Source organism: Heptranchias perlo, chromosome 7 (genome assembly GCF_035084215.1).
Source record: "Heptranchias perlo isolate sHepPer1 chromosome 7, sHepPer1.hap1, whole genome shotgun sequence".
Lineage (NCBI taxonomy): Eukaryota > Metazoa > Chordata > Chondrichthyes > Hexanchiformes > Hexanchidae > Heptranchias > Heptranchias perlo.
The window spans coordinates 68,008,667-68,029,500 of record NC_090331.1 but is presented as its reverse complement, the minus strand read 5'-3'; the positions used below and the strand labels follow the sequence as shown (position 1 = coordinate 68,029,500).

At 42.0% G+C, this 20,834-nt stretch overlaps 1 protein-coding gene across 2 annotated transcripts in view; it reads left to right on the top strand.

Moving 5' to 3' along the window:
• Positions 1-20,834, top strand: part of sf3b1 (splicing factor 3b, subunit 1) — a 48,850-nt gene that overhangs the window by 15,864 nt on the left and 12,152 nt on the right. For both annotated transcript variants that reach the window (XM_067987786.1, XM_067987787.1), the window contains 11 exons: positions 1,161-1,470; positions 3,154-3,369; positions 7,799-7,920; positions 9,181-9,378; positions 11,344-11,445; positions 11,525-11,704; positions 14,068-14,154; positions 14,266-14,536; positions 14,784-14,929; positions 15,553-15,699; positions 16,727-16,852. In XM_067987786.1, coding sequence (XP_067843887.1) covers positions 1,161-1,470; positions 3,154-3,369; positions 7,799-7,920; positions 9,181-9,378; positions 11,344-11,445; positions 11,525-11,704; positions 14,068-14,154; positions 14,266-14,536; positions 14,784-14,929; positions 15,553-15,699; positions 16,727-16,852 — 1,905 coding nt within the window. The remainder of the gene's footprint in view (positions 1-1,160; positions 1,471-3,153; positions 3,370-7,798; positions 7,921-9,180; positions 9,379-11,343; positions 11,446-11,524; positions 11,705-14,067; positions 14,155-14,265; positions 14,537-14,783; positions 14,930-15,552; positions 15,700-16,726; positions 16,853-20,834) is intronic.

Sequence of the window (20,834 nt, the reverse complement as noted above, 5' to 3'; positions counted from 1 at the left end):
TAGCTTGTTTCCTTTCAGCTTTCATTTGTCAAATAAAGACAAGCTGAATATATTCTACTTCATTGAGCCATCACACTTAGCAAATGGCAGAGAACTGATGAAGCTTCCCCACCCCCAGCAGTTTCTATACTTTTCATCCACAGGAACTATACTGTTCTTCTGTCAGGAGACGAGGACCAATACAATTGTAAACAATTTTACAACACCAAGTTATAGTCCAGCAATTTTATTTTAAATTCACAAGCTTTCGGAGGCTTCCTCCTTCGTCAGGTGAACAATGTGAAAATGAAATCCTCGAAATGAAATCGCATTTATAATTCACAGAACAATGCTTGGTGAGTACAGACAGTTTTTTCAACTGCCCGTTGCCAAGGCAATCAGTGTGCAGACAGACAGGTGTTACCTGCCAGGTCTCACAGAATATACAAATCACCAAAAAAAACAACAAACAAAAAAAAACAGAGATAGAGATCTTTTTTTTTTTTGTTTGTTGTTTTTTTTTGGTGATTTGTATATTCTGAGACCTGGCAGGTAACACCTGTCTGTCTGCACACTGATTGCCTTGGCATCGGGCAGTTGAAAAAACTGTCTGTACTCACCAAGCATTGTTCTGTGAATTATAAATGCGATTTCATTTTGAGGATTTCATTTTCACATCGTTCACCTGACGAAGGAGGAAGCCTCCGAAAGCTTGTGAATTTAAAATAAAATTGCTGGACTATAACTTGGTGTTGTAAAATTGTTTACAATTGTCAACCCCAGTCCATCACCGGCATCTCCACATCAGGACCAATACAGTTAGTGCTGCTCCTTGTTAATCAACCAGGAGTTCGACTTGATCTTTCACTTTTCCACCACCCAGTGACCTGTCAGATTACTTGGACCTTGGGAAACATCAACGTAAATCACAGTGCAAACTGAGGTCATGGACAATTGGTTGATAATCCAATCTTAACATTGCTTACCAAATCACTCATTGGCTGTTGTATTTGACAGTAAAGATTTGAATTTGCATCTGCAGTTGTAAAGCGAACATTTTGTGTAACTTCTATATTTATGATCTATGTTATTGCCTTTATCCAGTGAAAGTTTATTTAGCAATGGTTAATAAGTTTATTTGACAAATTCAGTCTAACATATTTGTGTATTTTTCTTTGTAGACTCCAGGACATACACCTGGGCACACACCTGGTCACACGCCAGGTCACACACCAGGACATACCCCTGGGCACACGCCAGGAAACACTCCTTCTCAGAGCCGCTGGGATGAAACACCTGGTCGCTCAAAGGGCAGTGAGACTCCCGGTGCAACCCCAAGCTCAAGAATGTGGGAGCCCACTCCCAGCCACACACCAGCAGGGGCTGCTACGCCTGGGCGCGATACACCTGGGCATGCTACACCAGGTCATGGAGGCGCGACTTCCAGTGTACGCAAAAACAGATGGGATGAAACTCCAAAAACAGACAGGGGTGAGATTAAATTTTCTTCAAGGAAATTTGCACTACTATAGCAGTGATTCAAGTTAAAATAATGATTAAGGAAAATATGGCTGTTCAAAATTCTGTGGAATATTATGAGTACATTCATTTGAGATCATAAAGAAAGACTTTAAAACTCTTTCTCGATTAAAGTAATTGTGTTGTATTAACATATACTGCTAGAAATGGAGGTGAAGGGTATTATGCTACAGTATGCTCACCCATGAACGTGGAAAATGTTTCCTCGGTTATTGAGGTATAAAATTATCATGCTGGTGGATTCCTTCAGGAAATGAGCATATTGGAAAGTTCCCATGTGTCCAGTTAATTAATCCAAAAACGTCACTTTTTTTTCCTCTTTCAAATTTTATCTGCCCACTCCTGAATGCATTGACCCCTTGTTGGGACATAACCACTGAGCCTGATTCTTTTAACTTCTGGCATATACACACATGCACTTTCATCGAGGGTCACTGGATAGAGATGAGGAGTATGAACCTCCAACTAATTTTCCTTTCCTTAACTGGGGAACGTAGGCTAATTATTACGCTTGACTGCTGTCACAGTTGAGATCAACCAATTCACTGCAGGCTGGGGATTAAATCTGGGACTGTGCTGGTCTGAATGGCTCATCTACTCATTGGAGAAGTTTGCTGAACTATCGGAGCAGCATGTGTTAACAACATAAAATTTCCTTTTCAACTTTTCACCAAAGTCAATCAATTGCTAGTTGCCACCAGACTGATTGTTCTTTTGAAAACGTGTGTTTGGAACAGTCAGCGTATCTGACCATTCAAAAGCACTATCTTTTAAATGGTTTGTGAATTTGGTAATTGAAAAAGTCAGATTTTGTAAATGGCTAAACCAAAAAAGGCATACAGAAACCAATTGTCCTATCCACAATAACCGAATCATCCCAGTAAGTTTGGTGGTTTGTCAGGACTTTATGAATTGACTTCAATTAAATTTAGTTGTCTCTTCTAAGTAAGATAAGTTAAATTCTGTCCATTGTTTTGCTGACAGTAACTTCACGCTGTAGATTTGGGAAGTAAATTGAACATGTATATTATAGCACCCAAAATTGAAGTTGTAAAGAGACGAGAACAGAAGCACGGTAATATTGAACAAGTTAAAACCTTAGATATCGAAACAGTTAAATTAGACTTCTGAGAAGAGCGCGTACAGAGATGCTCTCAGTAATGAGGGAGTTTTTTGAGTGTTCTATTTCACTCACTCCTTCCCCCCCCCCCCCCCCCCAGATTTGAATGGTAGGAAAACATGTAAGCTGGTTTTGTGTAACGTTGAGATGCTAAAACTTGAAATGGTAACACAATAAAGTGTGATGAGCTGAAATATGTTTTACTTGTTTCTCCCAACACGTTTAAAAAAGGAAAACCCAATTATTGTACTCTTGAACTGAGCAAAGCAATATATAAACTGCAAGTGTTTTTAAAAGTTCACAAAAAGAACAATACATCAACATACAAAAAGGCCATTAGGCCCATCAGTGTTCACATTGTTAGTGCAATTTTGCGCGCACACCCCAATTGCTTAAACGGTTATTGCAATTTATTTTCAGGTGAGTAGAAGAACAAGGAATTTTTCTGAGTGGTTTTCTGCTTTTAAAGTGTTGATCTTGGGTTCTTGTTCACAGTATCTAATTTCTTATTTTAGAGACGCCTGGACATGGCAGTGGCTGGGCTGAGACACCACGTACAGATCGTGGAGGTGACTCTATAGGTGAAACTCCGACCCCGGGTGCAAGCAAAAGAAAGTCTCGTTGGGATGAAACACCAGCTAGTCAAATGGGTGGCAGTACTCCATTGCTTACCCCTAGCGGAATTACACCAAAAGGCACACCTGCAATGGCTATGGCAACACCTACACCAGGTATTTGATGGTGATCATAAAGGAAAAGCTATACTTTTACTGAGTATTTGTAGAATATCTGATATAAAATGCTATCATTTGACAATTTGACATAGTTCCATAGTCACCAGTGGCCCTTTTGTTGCTTGCCCAAATGGCCTATTTTCATGTCTGAACCTAGATGATGGAGGGGAGAGAGACAATACCGTTGAGGTTGGTCGTATCCTCATTCATGTACACATGCATACTTCCAGTAGTGGTTACTGGTTAGTGATTAGGGTCCCTAGTTTATTAAAATGGGAGCTAGAGCTAGTGATGTTCCAGTGGTTCTAAAAATTGCATTTTTTAACAGTTAGGGATGTGAAGCAACTTAATTGAGCTACCAAATCACAGTTTATTTCCAATTTAAAATCGGAACCAGCAAAAAGTATGGTGAACGCCCAGGTGCTTTATAACAGATCCTTTGTCAGTACTGATGTTTATAATGTTTATTTCTTAAATAATGGCATTTAAGCAAATGTTCTCCTAGCTAATATGAACAAACTCAGTGGGAAGCTAAGCCAAGTTACAGGTTGTGGAAAGGGCAGAATTCTAATAGGGAATTGTATTCTGTTGAAAAAAGTTGAAAATGTTTAACATTTCATACTAAGGTAAACTTCAGCGAAAAGTTAGAATCATAGAATGGTTATAGCACAGAAGGAGGCCATTCGGCCCATCAAGCCCGTGCCAGCTCTTAGTAAAAGCAATCCAGTTGGTCCCATTCCCCTGCTCTTTCCCCTTCAAGTATTTATCCAATTCCTTTTTGAAATCCACAATTGACTGCTTCCATTACCCTTTCAGGCAGCGCATTCCAGATCATAACTAGCTGCGTAAATTTTTTTTTCCTCATGTCGCCTTTGGTTCTTTTGCCAATCACCTTAAATGTGTCCTCTGGGTCTTGATCCTTCTGCCAGTGGGAACAGCTTCTCTTCATTTACTTTATCTAAACTCTTCATAAGAACGTAAGAAATAGGAGCAGGAGTAGGCCATCCGGTCCCTCGAGCTTGCTCCGCCATTCAACAAGATCATGGCTGATCTTCTACCTCAACGCCATTTTCCTGCACCATCCCCATATCCCTTGATGTCTTTAATATCTAGAAATCTATCGATCTCTGTTTTGAATGTACTCAATGACTGAGCCTCCACAGCCATCTGGGGTAGAGAATTTCAAAGATTCACCACCCTCTGAGTGAAGAAATTTCTTCTCATCTCAGTCCTAAATGGCCTACCCTTTATTCTGAGACTGTGACCCCTGGTTCTAGATTCCCCAGCCAGGGGAAACATCCTCCTTGCATCTACCTTGTCGAGCCCTGTAAGAATTTTGTATGTTTCAATGAGATCACCTCTCATTCTTCCGAACTCTAGAGAATACAGGCCTAGTCTGCTCAATGTCTCCTCATAAGACAATCCCACCATCCGAAGAATCAGTCTGGTGAACTTTCATTGCACTTCTTCTATGGCAAGTATATCCTTTCTTAAGTAAGGAGACCAAAATTGTACACAATACTCCAAAATTACAAGAGGATTTGAGTACAGGAGTAAAGATGTCTTACTGCAATTATATAGGGCCTTGGTGAGACCAAGGCCCTATATAATTGGCCTTGGTCTCACCAAGGCCCTATATAATTGCAGTAAGACATCTTTACTCCTGTACTCAAATCCTCTTGTAATAAAGGCCAACATATCATTTGCCTTCCTAATTGCTTGTTGCACCTGCATGTTAGGTTTCAGTGACTCATGTACAAGGACACCCAGGTCCCTTTGAACATCAACATTTCCCAATCTCTTACCATTTAAAAAATACTCTGCATTTCTGTTTTTCCTACCAAAGTGGATAACTTCACATTTTTCCACATTATATTCCATCTGCCATGTTCTTGCCCACTCACTTATCCTGTCTATATCCCCCTGAAGCTTCTTTGCATCCTCCTCACAACTGATATTCCCACCTAGTTTTGTGTCATCGGCAAAGTTGGACCAGAAACTTAACTGGACCAGCCATATAAATACTGTGGCTACGAGAGCAGGTCAGAGGCTGGGTATTCTGCGGCGAGTGACTCACCTCCTGACTCCCCAAAGCCTTTCCACCATCTACAAGGCACAAGTCAGAAGTGTGATGGGATACTCTCCACTTGCCTGGATGAGTGCAGCTCCAACAACACTCAAGAAGCTCGACACCATCCAAGATAAAACAGCCCGCTTGATTGGCACCCCATCCACCACCCTAAACGTCCACTCCCTTCACCACCGGTGCTCAGTGGCTGCAGTGTGTACCATCTACAGGATGCACTGCAGCAACTCGCCAAGGCTTCTTCGACAGCACCTCCCAAACCCGCGACCTCTACCACCTAGAAGGACAAGAGCAGCAGACACATGGGAACAACACCACCTGCACGTTCCCCTCCAAGTCACATACCATCCCGACTTGGAAATATATCGCCGTTCCTTCATCGTCGCTGGGTCAAAATCCTGGAACTCCCTAACAGCACTGTGGGAGAACCGTCACCACACGGACTGCAGCGGTTCAAGAAGGCGGCGGCTCACCACCATCTTCTCAAGGGCAATTAAGGATGGGCAATAAATGCCGGCCTCGCCAGCGACGCCCACATCCCATGAACTAATTTTTTTTTTAAATTGCATTTGGTCCCCTCATCCATATCATTGATATAGATTGTGAATAGCTGGGGCCCAAGCACCGATCCCTGCGGTACCCCACTAGTCACAGTCTGCCAACCCGAAAAAGGCCCGTTTATTTCTACACTCTTTCTATCTGTTAACCAATTCTCAATCCATGCACAGCATAATACCCGCAATTCCATGTGCTCTAACTTTGTTCACCGACCTCCTGTGTGGGACCTTATTGAACGCCTTCTGAAAATCCAAATACACCACATCCACTGGTTCCCCCTTATCTATTCTACTAGTTACATCCTCAAAGAACTCCAATAGGTTTGTCAAACATGATTTCCCTTTCATAAATTCATGTTGATTCTGCCAAATCCTATTTTTTTCTAAATGTCCTGTTATCACAGCCTTTATAATAGATTCTAGCATTTTCCCTACTACTGATGTCAGGCTTAACAGGTCTGTAGTTCCCTGTTTTCTCTCTCCCTCCTTTCTTAAATCGTGGGGTTACATTTGCTACCCTCCAATCTGCAGGAACCGTTCCAGAATCTATAGAATTTTGGAAGATGACAACCAATGCATCCACTATCTCTATAGCCACCTCTTTCAAAACCCTGGGATGCAGGTCATCAGGTCCTTGGGATTTATCAATTTTCAGTCCCATTAATTTCTCTAGTACTATTTTTTTTACGAATACTAATTTCCTTCATTTCCTCATTCTCGCCAGACCCTTGGTTCTCTAATATTTCTGGGAGGTTTTTTGTGTCTTTTTCCGTGAAGACAGACACAAAGTATTTGTTTAATTTCTCTGCCATTTCCTTATTCCCCATTATAAATTCGCCTGTCTGTCCGTAGGGGACTCACATTTGCCTTCGCCAGTCTTTTCCTTTTTACATACCTATAGAAGATTTTGATGATTTTGAACAGTTCTATCAAATCTCCTCTTAACTTTCTCTGCTCTAAGGAGAGCAACCCCAGCTTCTCCACATAACTGAACTCCCTCATCTCTGGAACCATTCTAGTAAATCTTTTCTGCACCCTCTCTAAGGCCTTCACATCCTTCCTAAAGTACAGCACCCAGAATTGGACACAATACTCCAGTTGTGGCCAAACTAGTGTTTTATAAAGGTTCAACATAACTTCCTTGCTTTTGTACTCTCTGCCTCTATTTATAAAGCCCAGGATCCCCTATTTCTTTGAAACCACTTGCTTAACCTGCCCTGCCACCTTCAAAGATTTGTGCCCCAAGGTCTCTCTGTTTTTGCACCCCCTTTAGAATTGTACCATTTAGTTTATATTGCCTCTCCTCATTCTTCCTGCCAAAATGTATTACTTCGCACTTCTCTGCATTAAATTTCATCTGACGTGTGTCCGCCCATTCCACCAGCCTGTCTATATCCTCTTGAAGTCCAGTACTATCCTCCTCCCTGTTAATTACCCTTCCAAGGTTTGTGTCATCTGCAGATTTTGAAATTGTGCCCTGTACATCCAAGTCATTAATATATATCAAGAAATGCAGTGGTCCTGGTACCGACCCCTGGGGAACACCACTGTATACCTTCCTGCAGTCCGAAAAACAACCGTTCCCCACTACTCTCTATTTCCTGTCATTTAGCCAATTTCCTATGCATTCTGCCACTGCCCTTTTTATTCCCTGGGCTTCAGTTTTGCTGACAAACCTATTATGTGGCACTTTATCAAACGCCTTTTGAAAGTCCATATACACAACATTACCTGCACTGTAGCAATATTTGACTTCAAATATTTAAATAATTCAACTTTTTAGGTCACTTGATGAGTATGACACCTGAACAACTACAGGCTTGGCGTTGGGAGCGTGAAATTGATGAAAGGAATCGTCCACTTACAGATGAGGAACTGGATGCAATGTTCCCTGAAGGCTATAAGGTATTGTAGTATAAACCTACTGTACTGTCTGCATTCTGTAGTGACATTTTTAAAAGAATACTTACTTATCGGGAGACACTGGGCTCGCTTGGAGCTTATTCATTGGCAGAGAGATCATACTGCTGAAGTTACCCGAGCTAATGACAGAAATATGTCTGTCATGAATATAGGTGTCTCTTTATTAAGGACGAATACCCTTGTTCAGTTGGCAGCGTTGGTGATGCACAGGTCGAATAGCATTAAATTAAAAACGTAGATACTGAATAAAACCCTGCAGCTATTTGATTGAAGCTGAAAATCCTGACACTGTCAGCTGGTTATCCGGGTCGCTAATTTTTCAACAAGTTATCTTGCTCCCACCAAAGGGTGTTTCTTCCTGCATTGTGGAGATCTGTGCATCCAGGTTACGTATTCTGGCCGAGAGGCCATTAACCTCAGCACAGGCTAACTTTTACCCAGTGCAGTAGTGAGCACCATGTCATAGGTGGCCACCATATGAATCCCAACTTTCTGCCATTGTCTCCATTTCTGGGTTGCAAGGAGTAGAGGCGTGGTGGTATTAATCTCTATACGGACAGAAAAAAAAATGACAATTGGGTGACCTTGTGAGGGTGAGATGGGGGGTAGCTCTTGCAACAGTGGTTACTTCAGAGGAGGCGGCTACAATTTATATTTGTTCCTGAACAATGGTATTGTCCTGTTCTATGATTCTATAGGCAATTGGGACGAGCTTAGTGGTATAAACTGGGCGACATGGACATGTTGGGCCGAAGGGCCTGTTTCCATGTTGTAAACTTCTATGATTCTATGATTCTGTTCAAAGCCATATCTCTGGGGGAATGGGAGTTTGGGTTTTGAAGAGGGTGCATATGAATAACAAGTGAACCACTCAAGTGAGAGCTCAGCCAAACGCTATCATTACTGTCTTTACTCACACCAGAAGAGTGATTTATTACCAATTTGCTGGTGAAGTGATGTTGGTAGCATGTCACGAGGTGTTCAGTTTAATAATTGCCGACAGAAGGGCGAAGAGTTGATTTGGTAATGTTAATTTGCCCTGGTTTTAAAATTTAAATAAATGTTCACTGAGAGCTGTTACTCCATTGACCTATTGAATAAGGACAGAATTGTCTGAGCAAAATGCTGAAATTGAAACTGGCTAATGCTAAGGAAAGATTGTTCGTCTTATTTTTGTTATATCTAGACTTTTGCTATCATTTATTCAATGAACATTAATAGCTTTGTTTTAAATGCTAACAGGTTCTTCCACCTCCAGCTGGTTATGTCCCAATCCGAACACCTGCCCGTAAACTGACTGCAACGCCAACACCACTTGGAGGCCTAACTGGTTTCCATATGCAGTCTGAAGAACGCTCTGCAAAGAGCATGAACGACCAACCATCTGGGAACCTTCCATTCTTAAAGCCTGATGACATCCAGTACTTCGACAAATTGCTGGTAAGTATGGTTGAGAACTTTATAGTTGCCTGATTACCGCCCCCCCCCACCCCGGCCCTGTAAAATTGGGTATATACATGGAAGGTAAATCAGAATGGGGATTACAAATTTTATCCCGTGAGGAGGACTTTATAGCTTGTAAGTTACATTGATAGCATGCAGGTTGTATCATTGTCTTTTTGGAAGTGGAATAACCTCCTCCTGTTGTTGCCCATGATTTATATGGTTCTCACAAACTGAACTAATTTACACTTGGAAATAATAAATGTGAAACTTTGGACACTGAAGGCAGTTAAGATGCTCTGTGATGTCAGGAGGATGCTGTTGTCGCATCCCAGAGTATTGTAAAAATATAAATTATGCAATATGGGTTACATCCATGTTGCTCACATGAGTTGATATATTTTTCTCATCACAACAACTACTTACATGTTTGCAGCACTTGTCTCGAGTGCTTGCAAAAAGATGGTCTCTGACTAGGGAGGGGTTGTGAAAGCACTGTCAAAGGGAAAGTTTTAAGGAGGCTTTTGAAAGTGGGGAGAGATTTTGAAAGGATTTGCTAGTAGATGGGACATAGTGGCTGGAGGATTCACCTTTTCTGGTGGAGCAGAGGAGTGAAAAATAATCTGGAGTGATATGTGTGTGTAGAATATACAGTTGGAGGAGATTACAGAGGTAGATTGGGCATGAACATGGAGGAATTTGAACACTCGGACAAAGATCTTATAATCCAACGGAGCTTGAGAAGGTCAGAGCTGATAGTGGTGTAGAACTTTGTGTAGTAGATGTGGGATGCTATATTCTGAATAAGCTGTAGTTTTTGGAAGCTGGGAGGCCTGCAAGGAGGCAGAAGAGAAGTCTATCCTCAAGATGATAGAGGCATTGATTGGGGTTTTAGCAGATGTGTAGCAGAAAGAGGGGGAGAAACAGGAGATGTTTGAGCTGGAAGAAGGCTTTCTTAATAATAGATTGGATGTGTCCCCCTAATTAATATGTTCATAGCATGTTTTTGTGAAAAAAATCTATTTTAATGTATTACATTACCAGACATTGGCTTGTTCTCGTCAAGCTTGCACTCTTCCTTCGGCTGCTCCTTGGGCCACAAACCCCAAGCAAGGCATTGCAGCAATAAATGCTTTGTCATTTATTTTTGAATGAGGAAGTAGGTAAAGCACTTTAATTAGGTGCTTCATAATCTTGTGTAATGGGAAAGGAAAGTGATCAAGATGAAGTTTAGTGGATTGTAGAAAATGAGAAGTAACAGATGTACATCGCCAAGGTGCACATCACAAAGATGGTTACCGTGGCTCATCCATCCAGAAAGACCATGTAACCCCATCACAGCATCCAGCTGTTTCTTAAATGGTTCCAGGGTTTTTGCCTCCACTGCTCAACTGGACATCCATTCCATATATTGGTCATTCTGTGTATTTGCCGTTCATTAATTTGAACCCTTGTTTTACCGGTCTAGGCTTATTTGAAGTTACAGTGTCAGTCATGGCTCGGTGGTAGTACTCTCGTCTCTGAGTCAGACAGTCATGAGTTCAAGCCCCACTTCAGACTTGAGCGTGTAATCTAGGCTGACACAGTATAGAGAGAGTGCTGCACTGTCGGAACAGTCTCGTGTAACGCTGCAATCTCGCCTTTCATTCGCCTCCTTTCAAAGCTGAAAAGATCAAATTTCTCACAATCTTTCCTCATAACTCGGTCCTCTGATGTTATAGATATTGACCAAGTGAAAAATGAGAGTGGACTTCCAAAAGGTGGCCAGTTGTATAATATTTCACAAGTCTGGTACAGATACATTTACCCTTTAATTTGGAAGTGATATACATGCACATGTTCTTTCAAAAAATGTTACAAAATAAGGATTCCATAAGAGTCGTGTAGCTTTTTTAGAAGGAGGTTTTGAGCAATCAGATTTAATAAGTTACAGCACTTAACAGTGATATTTGTGCTGCTCAGGTTGAAGTTGATGAATCGACTCTGAGCCCAGAAGAGCAGAAGGAAAGGAAGATAATGAAGTTGCTTCTGAAAATAAAGAACGGGACTCCACCAATGAGGAAGGTAAGCATAATTTTTTGAGAGTTATAACTGGCTGTGTTACACTGGAGCAAATGTAATTTTTTCTCTCTCTCTTTTCAAGGCTGCTTTGCGTCAAATAACTGATAAAGCCAGAGAATTTGGAGCTGGTCCCCTGTTCAATCAGATTCTTCCACTGCTGATGTCCCCAACTCTTGAAGACCAGGAGCGTCACTTGCTGGTTAAAGTTATTGACCGAATCCTGTACAAATTAGATGATTTAGTTCGGCCTTATGTGCACAAGGTATGTTTATGTTTGCAAGGTTAAATTTTTAATATGAGTAGTTTAAAAATATGAAAAGATCAACACTAGCAAGGCCGCATATATTGCCCATTCCTAATTGCCCTGAGAAGATCGTGGCGGACCACTGCAGTCCTGTGGTGGTGCTTCCACAATGGTGTTTGGTAGGAAATTCTAGGATTTTGACCCAGTGATGAAGAAACAATGATACATGTTCTAGTCAGGATTGTGTGTAAATTGGAGGTGGTAATGTTCCCATGACATTGCTGCTCTTGTTTTTCTCAGTGGTAGAAGTTGCACGGCTGGTACTTTAGTCACCGTGCACCAGTGCTGGATATTGAACCCAGTGGTAGGGGCGCCAACCAAGCCATATGTCTGGTGTCAAGTTTCTTGATTGTTGTAGCTGCACCTGTCCAAACAAGTGGGAAGTATCCCATCCTACGCCTAATACGTTTTCTCAATGGTGGAGAGGCTTTGAAGGCTCAGGAGGCGAGCCAGTTGTCGCAGAATATCCAGCTTCTGCCTTGTTATTGTACCTATGGTAGTCTTATGGCTGGTTAATGGTGTCTCTTCTTTCCCCCCCCCCCCCCCCCCCACAGAAGATGTTGATGGCGCGGAACTTGGTAACGGTAGATTGACATATCACAAACCTGAATTGTTCCATTATATCACCTTTGTGCAGTGGGGGAAACTAAATTGATAAAGTTACGTCTTAATTTTAACTGCAGTATCATCCTGTTGTAGTGTTTGGGTTGACTTGACTTTGTATTCAAGAATGCTCAGAGGGGATTCTGGCAGATTTCAAATTTAGTGTTTCAAACTATTTGGCTCGGTCTCTTGGTGGCTCATTTAGCAAATGCACTTTCCAATATTAAATTGAGCCACATGGACCAGAAAGATCTTGGTTTTGATCCCTGCTTTGTGCTGAGGTTGCAGATATCAGCATCAGCCAGAAGGGTAGTTGGGATGGAACAGTTGGCCTCAATGTCCCTGAGATAGGAACGGGGAAAAGAAGTTACAGCTGCTGAATGATTTTGGAGTGATCGCTGAAGGAAAATGCATGTGTGTGGATGTTGGATGAAGACAGGATGGAACTCGTCTGTAATTGCCTGTGGAATAACCGTCTAACGCGCAAGCATTGGCCATACGGATGAGGTACCAGAGGCTGGCTAGTGCCTTTGAGAATCCCTACGTGGTCAGTTTTTGGTAAAATATTAAAATGTCTACGTGGCAAAGAAGCAGAATGCAAAATGGTTAGAAAGGGTTAATTAGTTAGTAACTGAGATTGATACAAGTGGCCTGGCCCTCCTGCTGGGCCATATGTTTGCTTAGTCAGCAGGCCTGCATTGTCTTATCAATGATAGGTCTTTGATGTGAGTCAAGGACTGGTCTGAATGTCTCCATGTTTATGGCAGATCAATATAGGGAACGAGCTTAGCCAAAGTTGAAAGACATTCCAGGTTGGGAGATAAGGAACAGAAGGAACAGGGAAGAACATTCCAAGTTGGAAAGTGAGGAAGTTATCCCCTTTGATGTCTAACAGCAGCATGATCAGCACATGGACGATTTATGATTGGCCGGAAATAATGTAACCTCGCATGGCAACCTATGCCCGGCTTATGATTGGTGTTGACCCTCGTTAAGTATGTTCCAACCCTATTGATTTGTATAAAAACGTGTGGATTTCTGTATGTTTCTTGTTCTTGCTCTGCCAGCATAGAGGGACTCTATCAGGAGTCCAAATCAATGCTGCAGACTAAGAACCCTGCTATTAAAGATGTGTTGGACTTTAAAATGTATTCGACTTCAGTTATTACTGAACCAGACTGAGGGGAAAGAATCCGGATCGTCACCTTTGTGACCATGTTAGCATGAGTCAGTGCCTTCATTGGAGGAGGCAAGAAACTTTGGTAAGCAGGAGGGGGCGAATGACATTGTTTTAAAAAAGAACTGTTGGATTCTAGGATTTTATTTTTGTTAGGAAGTGGGAAAAGTGTAACAGCTACTTATGGTCTTGATACACCTGTCGTGCAGTATATGTTCTTTTCCTGCACGCAATCACAAAATTTTCTATGATCCTTGAAGCGAGGGGCAGCAAGAACAATCAAGTATTTATAGGATCCTTTAATGTGCTGTCTCATGGAATTATGGGGCTTGAGGTCATGAAGTCCTGATCTCAACCTTGTTGTTGGAAGGTGGTGAGCAAAGGTTAGCTCTTTCCCTCAAGGTGAGAGAATTGGAAGGTGAGTCAGGCTTGGCTGTTTACATTAACCTCTTTCTCATCTGGCTATTGAGTAGCAGTGAAAATTACGCATTTGTATAATATGATTACTTTATTAATAAAAATGTGTTGACACTTTTTTCAGATTCTTGTGGTTATTGAGCCATTGCTGATTGATGAAGACTATTATGCCAGAGTGGAAGGCAGAGAAATCATCTCTAACTTAGCAAAGGTATGTATACAGTCACTTACAATTTTTGTTGAATGCAGCATCAAATTTCAAATTAAAAGAATGGTTCTGCTTGTTTATTGTCTGACATGTTTTTGTTCTGTGTATTTTTAGGCTGCTGGTCTTGCCACTATGATTTCCACTATGCGCCCTGATATTGATAACATGGATGAGTATGTACGTAACACAACAGCTAGAGCCTTTGCTGTTGTAGCCTCTGCTCTGGGTATCCCATCACTGTTGCCTTTCCTTAAAGCCGTGTGTAAGAGCAAGAAATCGTGGCAGGCTAGGCACACAGGGATCAAGATTGTGCAGCAGATTGCCATCCTAATGGGTTGTGCTATCTTACCTCATCTCAGGAGCTTGGTTGAAATTATTGAACATGGTATGTATTGATGAAGTAGCAAAAATGGCATAAATTTGTCCAATCTGTCACTAATAACTTTGAGATGCGATTTAGTAACGTGTACATCAAGTGAGGAATCTAATTTGTAATTTAAAAATTTCTGCATAAAACTATCTATACTACATACTATATTTTTATAGTTTTAAGTGGAGACTTTAGTTGAGTATACCATAATAAATTGAATGGTTGTGTAAGTTAATCTTATGAAATGCTCCCATTTTCATAGGTCTGGTTGATGAGCAGCAGAAGGTTCGAACCATTAGTGCTCTGGCTATTGCTGCCTTGGCTGAAGCTGCAACCCCATATGGTATTGAGTCATTTGACTCCGTTCTAAAACCATTGTGGAAGGGTATTCGCCAACACAGAGGCAAAGTAAGTTTGTCTTCATGATCATAATTTTACAGTTCTTTCTGTGCTTTTAACTGTTGGCAGTAAACAAATGTTGCTATATAATAAACAATATTCAGTGGAATACAAGTGCATGTTGCATCAGAGTGTATTGTTATGGGTGGCTGCTACCAAGCAACTTAAAACAGCCAACTTAGCTATATATTTTTAGTACCTGTGTATTTCATAGAGTTAGATGTTTGGTGTTTGTTTTTGCATCATGTGAAAACAAGAAATGTATTTGACAAACATTGACCTCATCAATGCATGCAGATGTAGGATTTACAAAAGTTAAGCATCAGGTTTTAAGTTTTTTTTTGTTTATCTTCCCCACTCCATGCACCATTCTCTGATAAGAACCAGGCAACCTCCTTAGAAATCTCATGATGTCTGGTTGATCGAGCCATTGGGATTTATTGATTTTGCCATACACTCCTCCCTCCACATGGAGAACCACCTGACTATCGCACTGTGCTTTCCCCCATAGCATGGCCACAGTTGGCAACTTACAATGTAGGGAATCCCAGTGCAAACTAGCATTCCACCATTTTGCATCAATGCTTCTACATCAGTTTCAAAACACCTAATATAAATGCTGTCTGTTGTAGGGTCTGGCTGCCTTCTTAAAGGCTATTGGATACCTGATTCCTCTTATGGATGCTGAATATGCTAACTACTATACTCGAGAAGTGATGTTGATCCTTATCCGAGAGTTTCAGTCTCCTGACGAAGAAATGAAAAAGATTGTGCTCAAGGCAAGTTTGTAACCATAAGACTATGAGGCTATTTTATAAGATGTGCTCAATAACAACTTTCAGCGTGACTGTAGATTTAAAAAAAAGAGGGTGCAGTGCTAGGCATTCCTTCTGTAGTTTAGTTTCCTCTTCATTTTCAGCCGCTGGATGTAATCCTTTAAAACCCAGTGTCTCGTGCAATACATGTGTATTTTAATTCTGTGTGATTGTTTTTGTTTGAGGATGTGTTGAACTCTTAATACATATAAGAGGGGAGATGAGGAGAAATTCTTTTATGCAACAAGTTGTTATGTTCTGGAATGCACTGTCTGAAAGGGTGGAGGAAGTAGATTTACTACTAACTTTCAAAAGGGAATTGGATATATACCTGAAAAGGAAAAACTTTCAGGCCTATGGGGAAAGAGTGGGACTAATTGAATAGCTCTTTCAAAGAACTGGTACAGGTGCGATGAGCCGAATGGCGGCCTCCTTCTGTGCTGTATGATTCTACCAATGCTTTATTTTACTGAGTACATTTCATGAGCAGACACTTATAATAATTTTTATGTCTTGGAAAGAATTAGTATATTTGGGTGAAATAGGTTTATCAATACCTGTATTTACATTACTTTTTGAGACTTAAGTTCTTTTGGTAGAGATACATGAAAGAACCAGATCCACTTTTGGTGCTTTAGTGTAATTTGAATTTGTACAGTTGTACAGCCAAGTGAGGAGAATATATTTTTACTGCTATTAAAATATTGAAATTTCAACATTTTTGACTCCTAATTCTGTACTTCCTAATACTATATTTATAATATGCTGCATATCACTCCAGTTAGTCAGTTTTATTGCCTCAACTAGTTTACATGTCCAAGAACTTATTATATCATGCATAATCTAACCGCCGAGGTTATTTATTTCAACCCATTGAGTACAGAGTTCAGTCTCCATAAAATAGGTTTAAGTCTCTAACTCTACAGTGGTTAAACCAGTTATAAAGAACTACAGTAACTTCTGGTAGTAACTTGTACTGCATTATTTGTAGGTGGTGAAACAATGTTGTGGCACAGATGGTGTGGAAGCCAACTACATCAAAACTGAAATCCTTCCTCCATTCTTCAAGCACTTTTGGCAACATCGAATGGCTTTGGACAGAAGGAACTACAGACAGGTGAGGCAGATTTTTGTTTTGGTGCAGGTGCCTCCACTGGGGGAATTTTATCTTTATGGTAGATGGAAATGCTAGCTATCAAAGTAGGCATCACTCATTCTAAATGGAACACAGACTCAGATCTCTCCAGATGACTCATCTCAGTAAGGTAGTGAGTAACTGAGCTACCTTACTGAGATAGACTAGTAAGGTCCCAGATTGAAATCTTGCTCTGTGCTGAATTTGCTGAAGTTTCTGGACAGTAGCAGGGGTATTAAAATGGGCTAGGGATGGGAAAACAATCAGCCAGGGATCCTGCTCCTGATTGCTATGCAGCAATCCCCTGCTTGAAGTGCTTGTGTACAAATTGAGTGAGTATAGGTTTAGTTTGGCTATGTTGCTGCCTCTATTCAAATAGCTTGTTAACACGTGCTATCTAAGCTCACAGATGAAGAATAGCCACTTAAGTGAGGCACCGTAGGGCAGTCAGTGCCTGTGGAACTGTACATCAGCAAAGAGTCAACATCTGTGGGAGGGAGAAGTTCAACAGAAAGGAGAAAGAAGTAAAATTGTTGGTGCAGTAACAAACCGATAGATCGTTGACCAGAAAGCCACAGGTTTAAATTGCAAGGGCTGTCTCTATCTATTAGATGGAATACTTTGTGGCATTCAATTTCTGTAAAACAGAAACAGTGATAGTGATCGCGATACTGTCACTGCCCTGCCTCTTGTCTGCAAAGCATAAAAAAGCATTAGTAACTGTGCCAAAGTTTGTTGCCACAGACTAGTGTTCCTTCCTGGATGATAGATGTGTCGATAGTGACCCACAAAAAGGGGAAAAAGGCAAATTAAAAACAAATCTTTATTTTAAATTTCCAAATTCTGTGTCGACTGTGACGAAGGTCAGGCTGTAGGAAAAGAACAGGCCAACCAATGCTTTGAGCCCTTTCAATCATTCAACTCGATGATGGCTGATCCGTCTCTCAATTCCATTTACCCACCTTTGATCCATAATCCCTTGACACCTTCACCTAATAAAAATCAGTTGATCTCAGTCTTGAAAATTTCAATTGACCCAGCATCCACAGCCTTTTAGAGGAGGGAATTCAAGATTTCCACTACCCTTCGTGTGAAAACAATGCTTCTTGATTGCACTCCTAAATGGCCTACCTGTAATTTTAAGATTGTGCCCTGTTGTTCTAGATTTCCGCCACTAGAGGAAATAGTTTCTCTGTGTCTACCCTATTGGATTCTTTTATCATTTTAAACAGCTCAATTAGATCACCTTTCAACCTTCTAAACTCAAGGGAATACAAGCCTAGTCTATGCAACCTGTCGTCATAATTTAACCCTTTAAGCCCTGGTATTTTGGTGAATCTGCGCTGTCCCCCTCCAAGGCCAGTATATCCTTCCTGAGGTGCGGTGCCCAAAACTGAACGCAGTACTCCAGATGGGGCTGACCAAGGCCCTGTACACCCCTCTTGAAGGGTACAACTTCCATTTGCCTTTTTGATTAGTTTTTGCACCTGTGCAATAGCTTTTAGTGATTTGTGTACATGGACACCCAAAACAACAACAGCTTGCATTTATATAGCTCCTTTAACATAGTAAAATGTCCCAAGACGCTGCATAGGATCTTTATCAAACAAAATTTGATGTCGAGCCACATAAGGAGATATTAGGACAGGCTTGGTCAAAGAGGTAGGTTTTAAGGAGCTTCTTAAAGGAGGTGGAGAGGTTTAGGGAGGGAGTTTCAGAGCTTAGGGCCTGGGCAGCTGAGGGCAAGGCTGCCAATGGTGGAGCAATTAAATTCAGGGATGCACAAGAAGGCAGAATTGGAGAAGTGCAGAGATCTCAGAGGGTTGTGGGGCTGGAGGAGGTTACACAGAAAGGGAGGGGCAAGGCCATGGAGGAATTTGAAAACGAGGAGAATTGTAAAATGGTGGCTTTGCCAGATCGGGAGCCAATGTAGGTCAGCAAGCACAGGGGTGATGGGTGAACAGGACTTGGTGCGAGTTAGGATACGGGCAGCAGAGTTTTGAATGAACTCAAGTATATGGAGGATGGAAGATGAGAAGCTGGCTATGAGAGCATTGGATTAATCAAGTCTAGAGGTAATGAAAGCATGGATAATAGTTTCAGCAGCAGATGAGCTCAGGCAGGGACGGAGACGGGCAATGTTACAGGGTGGAAGTAGGCGGTCTTGGTGATGGAGTGGACAGGTCAGCAGAAGCTCCTCTCTGTCAAATAGGACACCGCGGTTGTGAGCAGTCTGATTCAGCTTGAGGCAGTGGCCAGGGAGAGAGATGGAGTTGATGGCTAGGGAACAGAGTTTGTGGCGGGGACCGAAGACAATGGCTTGGTGGGCTAGGGGAAGGGAGGGAAACGGCAGCGGCAGCAGAACGGATGGTCTCAATCTTAGTGACAAAGAAGTCCATGAGCTCCTCGCACTTGTTGTCGGAGGTGAGGGTGGAGGGGACAGGAGAGAGGGGTTCAAAAAGACGGCTTGCAGTGAAGAGAAGCCAGGAATTATCATTGCATTCCAGAATGATCCTGGAATAGTGAGTAGTTTTGGCAGAGGAGAACAGGACCCGATAGTGCTTTATGTGGTCCAGCCCGATCTGGCAATGAATGGCTAAATGGAGGAGTTTACATCGATAGAGGGTTGAGGCCATGAAGGAATTTCAACAGTTGTCTGCCATAAACGTTCAAGTCTGCGTCACTTGGACTTGAGGGAGTGGAGATGAGAGCCACACCAGAGGGAACAATCAGAGTGAGAAGAGAGTAATGGTTTTAATGGGGACAAGGGAATCAAAGGTGGCGGCGAGGGTGTGATTGAGCAGATCGGAAGCTGCAGAAATGTTGTGGTGAATGGAGGGCCAAAGGCTAAACAGTTGGGAATTTGAAGGTGCTGTTGTGAGTGACTTGGGGGAGAGTTTTTTCCAGGGGCGGACACAGAAGAAAGTGTGGTTGGAAGGGGAATGTGGGTGGAGAGGGGTACAAGGAAGTGATCAGAGATCGACACGATTTACTTTACTTCCCCACTTTACTTCTCCTAGTCTCTCGTAATTTAGAAAATATTCCGATGTGTCTTTCTTGGATCCAAAGTTGATAACCTCATACCTTTCCACAGTGAAGTCCATCTGCCATAGATTTGCTCATTCACTTAATTTGTCTGTGTCCCTTTGTAACTTCCCGCTGCATCTTCTATCTACCAACTTGCTGTGCCTCATAACTTAGTGTCACTGGAAAATAGAGTACATTCCCTTTATCCTACCTTCCAACCAACGGCAGTGAGTGACTCACCTCCTGACTTCCCAAAGCCTTTCCACCATCTACAAGGCACAAGTCAGGAGTGTGATGGAATACTCTCCACTTGCCTGGGTGAGTGCAACTCCAACAACACTCAAGAAGCTCGACACCATGCAGGACAAAGCAGCCCGCTTGATTGGCACCCCATCCACCACCCTAAACATTCACTCCCTTCACCACTGGCGCACAGTGGCTGCAGTGTGTACCATCTACTGGATGCACTGCAGCATCTCGCCAAGGCTTCTTCGACAGCACCTCCCAAAGCCACGACCTCTACCACCTAGAAGGACAAGGGCAGCAGGCACATGGGAACAACACCACCTGCACGTTCCCCTCCAAGTCACACGCCATCCCGACTTGGAAATATATCGCTGTTCCTTCGTTGTCGCTGGGTCAAAATCCTGGAACTCCCTACTTAACAGCACTGTGGGAGAACCTTCACCACACGGACTGCAGCAGTTCAAGAAGGGGGCTCACCACCACCTTCTCAAGGGCAATTAGGGATGGGCAATAAATGCTGGCCTTGCCAGCGATGCCCACATCCCATGAACGAATTTTTTAAAAACTACCAACCCACGTCACAAGGTTAACTTCAGTTCCGTGAGCTTTTGTTTTTCTTACTAATCCCTTATGCGGAACCTGATCAAATGCCTTCTGAAAGTCCATATAAAAAAATCTTTCATAGACACTC